Source organism: Myotis davidii, unplaced genomic scaffold (genome assembly GCF_000327345.1).
Source record: "Myotis davidii unplaced genomic scaffold, ASM32734v1 scaffold120, whole genome shotgun sequence".
Lineage (NCBI taxonomy): Eukaryota > Metazoa > Chordata > Mammalia > Chiroptera > Vespertilionidae > Myotis > Myotis davidii.
Genome location: NW_006294778.1, coordinates 3,317,576 through 3,323,857, shown reverse-complemented (window position 1 = coordinate 3,323,857; position 6,282 = coordinate 3,317,576). Strand labels below are relative to the sequence as shown.

At 51.4% G+C, this 6,282-nt stretch overlaps 1 protein-coding gene across 1 annotated transcript in view; it reads right to left on the bottom strand.

Annotated features, from left to right (window-relative positions):
• APPL2 (adaptor protein, phosphotyrosine interaction, PH domain and leucine zipper containing 2) overlaps positions 1-6,282 on the bottom strand; it is a 33,659-nt gene that overhangs the window by 6,773 nt on the left and 20,604 nt on the right. Inside the window, exons 9-14 of the mRNA XM_015567577.1 lie at positions 5,781-5,863; positions 3,816-3,974; positions 2,627-2,815; positions 1,198-1,240; positions 1,059-1,115; positions 872-960 (exon numbers count right to left, since the gene is read on the bottom strand). Of these exons, the coding sequence (XP_015423063.1) occupies positions 872-960; positions 1,059-1,115; positions 1,198-1,240; positions 2,627-2,815; positions 3,816-3,974; positions 5,781-5,863 (620 nt within the window). The remainder of the gene's footprint in view (positions 1-871; positions 961-1,058; positions 1,116-1,197; positions 1,241-2,626; positions 2,816-3,815; positions 3,975-5,780; positions 5,864-6,282) is intronic.

Below are 6,282 nucleotides of genomic sequence, written 5' to 3'. Positions count from 1 at the left end.
TCATTCCTTGGCTGAAATCCTTCAGATCTCGCCACTACCTACAGGTGGCTCTGCTGCAGAGCACTCTGCACTGCTGTCCTGCTCATCGCATTACAACTGGTTTCCTGTTGGTATCTGTCTCCCTGGGAGACAGATTTTGAGGGCAGGGGTTATAGCTAAATAATATTTATTACTTGGTACCTAGTAGTAGTCAGAAATGTTAACGGAATGAATAATATTTCTTGGCCTAGCATTCAACCACAACCTGGCTCTCATTTCTCTGGAGCCTCCTTCTCCACTCCCTTAATACGTGCCCCACCCCCCGTCCCCCATAGTTACAGCAAGCACACCATATGCTCTTCCTCCCTGTCTCCATCCCTATTACGCTGCTCACCCAACCCTCTTGTACTTCAAACACCAGCTCAAATTCCTAGTCATTCATTAAACCTTTCAAGCCAGGCTGACGCTCTCTCTCTGCACTCCTGTGGTTCTCAGTCAGTCACAGGGACAGTCTTGTGCCTCCTGAGCTACCCTGGTTCTGACTATGCCACCCCTGTTCTCAAAGCCTTCAGCTCTGCTCCACTGTGTGTTCTGGTTCCGTAATAACTTTGCTGATGCTGCTAGAACATGCGGGGGGACCTCCCGACCAGCAGGGCCCTCGCGCGAGTCCTGTGTGCTCGGGCTGCAGCAGCGCGGGCCAGGGTAAGGCTGGACGACGGCAGGCAGGTCTGAATCCCGGCTCTGCCCTCACCTGTGCTGTGCACACGGGAACCTTCCTGACCAGTCACTGCTTCTGCAGGACATCACCTGGGGGCTTGTGAGGATGAAATAGCTTCTGTCAAGTTCCTAATTCGGCTCCACAAAAGCTAGCTTTCCTTTGTCCGTTAGTTACCTGGGGCAGGAGCTTTCTTGCTTTTTTCTAAAACTTGTAATGGGAGTCACTGCTTGGAGAGCCGTCTCATTCAACTTGATGGCGACTGCCTAAAAATCCACAGGGAGACAGGCTCAGTCCGGGGGGCAGCCGCTTACCTTTCAGGCTAATTAAAGGGTGAGGTGCAGGGCACGCGGCTGGTCATTACCTCGGGGTTGTCCGTCAGGTAGATCTGCCTGGAGATGTTGTTGATTGCACATATCCACTGTGGAGGACATTAAAAAACCTGCTGAATCCCGGAGTCCCCCACTACACTGAGAAGGAAGTGAAACAAACAAAATCTTTACCTCTTCATTCTCCTTTCTGCTTTCTGCCTGGAGGATTATTCCCCTGAAATAAAGTGCATCCAAGTAAGTGCTTCCCAGATGGCAGGGACTGACCATTATTCCACAAAACTGAACTCCACTGGGGCCCCGAGGGGAAAGGGCAGGAAGGCAGCAAAATGGGAAGGAGAGAGAATGGGTTTCTGGGTCTGGCTGTCATCTGGACAAACAAACGCTTCCCTAAGCATGTGCCACTTTGCATTTCAGGGCCCACACTGGCTAGACTCAGAGGGTAAGGGATAACATCGTCTAGCCACTGTGGAAGTTCAAATGTAAGAGAGAAGACTTCTCCCTGATGGCAAGGACCAGAGAGGCTCCATAGACAAGGACATGCAGGCAAATGTAACAATCTTAGCAAAGCAAAGTGGCAGGAGACTGGGATATATGCCAGTGTACTGAACCCAGTTTGCCAAAAAGTCAATTAAATTTGGCATACTAGCCACTGACTTTTGGTGAATTGTCCTTCTTCTGGAAATCTTAGGACATATATAAAAAAGAAGAGATGACTACAATGCATTATTGCTGGGCCGTAGTTTGCCCACGGCTGGTCTAGGAGCATGACTAGAATCCGGGCATCTTCATTCCCAGCTCATTTCTGCACTTTATTTCACTCAGGGAGGAAGGAAGATGCCCTGCCAGGCTGGGAGAGGAGCCGGCCAACACTACCAACACTGCCCACCCTCCCGATGCCAGAGTTCAGATAAAATCTCAACTCGCAACCCCAGCAGAGCCAATGCCAGCAGGGCGGCTCTGACAAGGACAGGCCACCCTCTCCGCCAGGCAAGGGAACCTGGAGCACTGCCCACCTCCTACCCGCTGGGGCTCTGCATCCCGTGGAGCACCGCCAGAGCCCTGCTCTAAGTGAGGGCTCCCACTGTGATGGGGTCTACGTGAACGACTGCAGGCTGCCATCAGGAAAGGACCTCGGGGCCTGGGATGGATGGGGACAGCATGCTGAGGAGTGACCCTCCCGCAGCTGAACGTCCTGTTCACGTTTCAGCTGGAAACACCGACTCCTCAGGCAGGTCTTCCTTCCTGCCTGACTCCTCCTCGTCCCTGCCTCCCACCAATTCAAACACAGATGCTTGTCTAAGGAGCGGTGAGGCCTAGCCACAGCCTTCTGTGAGAACAGAATCTGTGCCCACACACAGCCATCTTTGTCTCTCTGACACATCGGTCATCTCTTATCTAAGCACAGACAATCCTCACCGGCACTCCTATGTAAGGCAGGTTGGGTCCCATATGGGTCATGTGCCTAAAGAACACAGAACCACCCTCCCAAAGGCCACACTGCCCAGACAGCCGCTCCCATGGAGGAATGAGCCAGGAGGCCCTGGGCAGGGGTGCGGTCACTACACTGGTTCTCCACCCACGTAAAACCCACGTGACATACGATTTCCCATTGGGGGTGGTGATCTGGAAGCAGTAGCGCCGGTCTTCACAATCCACCGCCATCACGGAGCAGTTGTCCAGGTCCTGGATCAAGCCGCCAGCCACGGCTCCCCTGGGCTGGCACATGAGGTTCCCGCCTTGGGTGAAGAAGTAAAGCCGCTCCCAGGAGGTGGTGACCAGTCCTGTTTTACTACAAGGATTGTGTGCAAGCCCATTAGTATTAGGAAACGTGAGTGGCACCTAAAGTTCTGCTGCCCTTTGTGGGGATCAGTCACATTTTACAATGTATTCCTTTAAAGCAAAACTGCTTTGGAAATAATTAAAGTGCAAAGAGCAGCAGAGATGTGCAACTGAGCTTGGAGGATCTGGGAGATCATGGGCCAGCTCACCCGGGATGCCAGTCCCAGGGCCGACTCCAGGAAGTGAGCGGTGCACCTGCCCCTCAGCCAGACGAACAGACTTAGTCCGTCACCATTGGAACTGAACCCTGGAAGGTCACTTCTCTAAGACATGGAGCTGCACTGCTCGAGAGCTACTTACAGTCACCAGGGTCACCTCTGGTATAAGAATCTCGGGGGCTTTCACAAGATTCAGTTTTGTTCCAACTGGATGTTATTGTTTTGTGGGCTGTTTACAAGAGGAAAATCCAGTTCCTGGCAAAGAGCACCAGGGCCTCGTGGGGTTTTCTATCACTTGGCCTGTGATCAAGAAGCTTACAAACCTGAGGGGCTCTTCCCAGTAAGAAACCACCGACGGTTCCTCTGCACAGACCCTCCAATGCGGGGGAGTAAATGCACAACCCGATGCAGTGTTTACTGGGCAGTGACTATGTGTGAGGCGCTAGGTTTCCTGCCCCAATAATTATAATTTTCAAAGAGGGTCATAGCTATCATTTGAGTGCTTACTGCCTGCTAAGAACCACCTTATTCAATCCTTGTAGCAACTTTATAATGTAGGTGCAGTTATCAATTCTGTTTTATGGATGAGGCAACCGAGTCCCCACCAACGGCCATGATGACCAGAACAGGGGTGGCCTGTGGTGTCTTGGAGTCCACAAGCTGGGTTCTTACTCATACGACTGTTTCTACGTCCCAGGCAGGAGGGGTGCTGTAGTGGGAGTCCCCCCGCAACTCTCTCATGGGGCCCTCAGCTCTTCAGCCACTCCGCGGGGCGGGCAACGGCATCCTCACCTTCTAAGGTTAAGGTAACCGGCTTTCTGGATGAGGTTCCTGTTGATCTGTGGTGCAGCTACATCGAAGTCTGGCGTGTAAACAGATTCGTCCACAGAAAGTAGCTCTTGCTGGGACACCCTCATCTTTTCTGCTTCGGCTTCCAGTTCCACCTGAATGCTTAAGACAGAAGGTGTCCGTCTGGTCAGCCACTCAGCGCTGGGCATCAGATGGCAGAGCCGCAGCTCTCCACCTCTCTTAGGCCTGGAAGCCGGAGCGTAGACACTCGGGATGCATTATTCTGTGCTTACATGACTGCTGTTTTAAAACAACACAGGGGTCCCACTGGACAACGCCTGAACCCAGCTAAACAGTTCCTCTGCTGGCAAAGGTGTCATGCTCAAAACTGCTGATACAAACGTTAGGAGAAAAGCTTCAATGAGCCCATTCTTAGGGGAGGCACATGCAGGCTTCCTGTGAAAGGGCCGGAAAAGCAAGGACAGCAGTCATTCCCGCTCACTTTGGTTTAGGCAAGAGACGGGAGATGGCCACTGGAGAGGGGAAACTGACCAGAAGTAGTACCAAGGTGCACCAGCAAAGCCAGGGCAATGCTCTTCCTCCTAAGATAGACAGCCACACGCCTATCCCACCTGGTGGTGACAGGATGGGCTACAAAGGCCTGAACAGGGCCCATCCATCGGAGAAAGGAAACCTTAGAGGCGTGTTCCACTTCTCCACCGTGTGGAAGGAGGTAAGACAGAATCACAGATGTCAAAATAGAGGGAACCTTGGGGGCCAGCTGCCTGGTGTTTCACAGTGAGTTCCTCAGGACGTTCTCTCAAAGGGTCTGCAGTGAAGGAAGTTTGGGCTTGCACACTCTTACTCTACTGTAGGAGATCCCAGGTCCGCCGCCTGCACCATGTTTAACGCAGCAGCTGGGTGCACGCCGCCTTCCAGGGGAGGGCTGGCTACTGACATTTGAATGAAATGACGGGACTCCATGGCTGATGGCCTGGGGCCACGCCAGCTGGAGAACAACCCTCATTAGCTACCCCTGCTTGTCACTGCCATGGCTAGGAGAATGGAATATGCGGGAAAAGCAGCAGTACAAGAGAAGGAAGGTGGGAGGGAGCCAAAGCTTTACAAAAACATCTAGTTTCTTACGCTTTTGTGGGTGATAAAACACTAAGGACCCAATGAAGGTAATAATTTTCTCCCCAGAGAAATACTCATGTGCACCAACAAGACAGAAATATTTCTATACTCCAGAAATAATGAAAAGCACTCAAGGAGCCATATGTCTGACTTTTGGATGAAATAAGCCCGGTGCTGGGGGTGCCTGGAGCCTCCACTGAGCTCACCATCACAGGCGCTGACAACAGGAGGCAAAGGGAGTCAGAGCGGCCACAGCATCATTAAGGGTGGCAGGGCTGTCTGGAGAGAGGATGCATTTTTTTTTAAAAAAAATAAGCAATTGCAAGACTGAACTACAGGTTGTTAAATTAATTCAAAAAGGCTTACTGCCTTGTTTATCATACATTAGTGTGATGATCTGAAGTTCCTAAAATGTTGCAGCACTTCTGGCTGCTAACCTGTTAGCTCTCCAAGAAAGGAACAAGGCACTCTCTCCACAGCAAGTCCAAACCGGACTGAGGCTTCTGACACGTGGAACCTGATTGTTACAGAAGAAGATCCGAAGAACTCTGACTTAATAGGAAAGTACCCCTGTGGATCCTTTAATCTTTTATTGATTCATAATCTGTAAATGTAGTAGATAGGACTGCGGGCTCCACATAAGCTGGGAAATGCAGAGATCATTCCTTTTAACCACACTATTCACAAATGTCGGCAGCTAAGAAGGCGCTGCTCCTGGGAGTTCAGGGAGTAGACAGCAGCTGTGGGGGACCCCCCACCCCCACCCCCACCGGAGAGGCTGATTTGGCAGAAAGCAAAAGCACCAAGACCCCAACTGGAGTGCAGCATTACCTCTGAACCATGTCCGACACGGAGGATAAGAAGTTGTCCATACTTTGGGAAAACATCGCTGCTCCCTTCTTGAAAAAGTTGATCTGAAAGATATAATTACGATATTCTGAAAATCGTTCAGGAAAGTGGATGGCTGAGTTCATGGACTGTGAGACTGACCGCAGGCGTGGCTGACCCTGGCTGCCCGGCTCCTCGCCCGCAGCACTGGCGGCATCTCCATGAGCCCCACCCCACCGGCTGAGAGTTATTCCCAAAGCCCTGAGTGCGTGTGGAGAAAGGGAATGTGAAACCTGCTGCTCTGTAAAAGTCTGTACAGCTCAGGAATCATGTAAGTGAAACACTTGGCATATACCAGCTGTGTCAGTAGTTACTGCTGATAATTTTGATATTGTCAGCCTTTTTCCTGTGTGAATTCCAGATAGTGGGTTTCTAGGACAAAGATACGGTCTTGGAGAACCGAAGATGGCGGCATAGGTTAACGCCAGAGATTGCTGACTTGAAC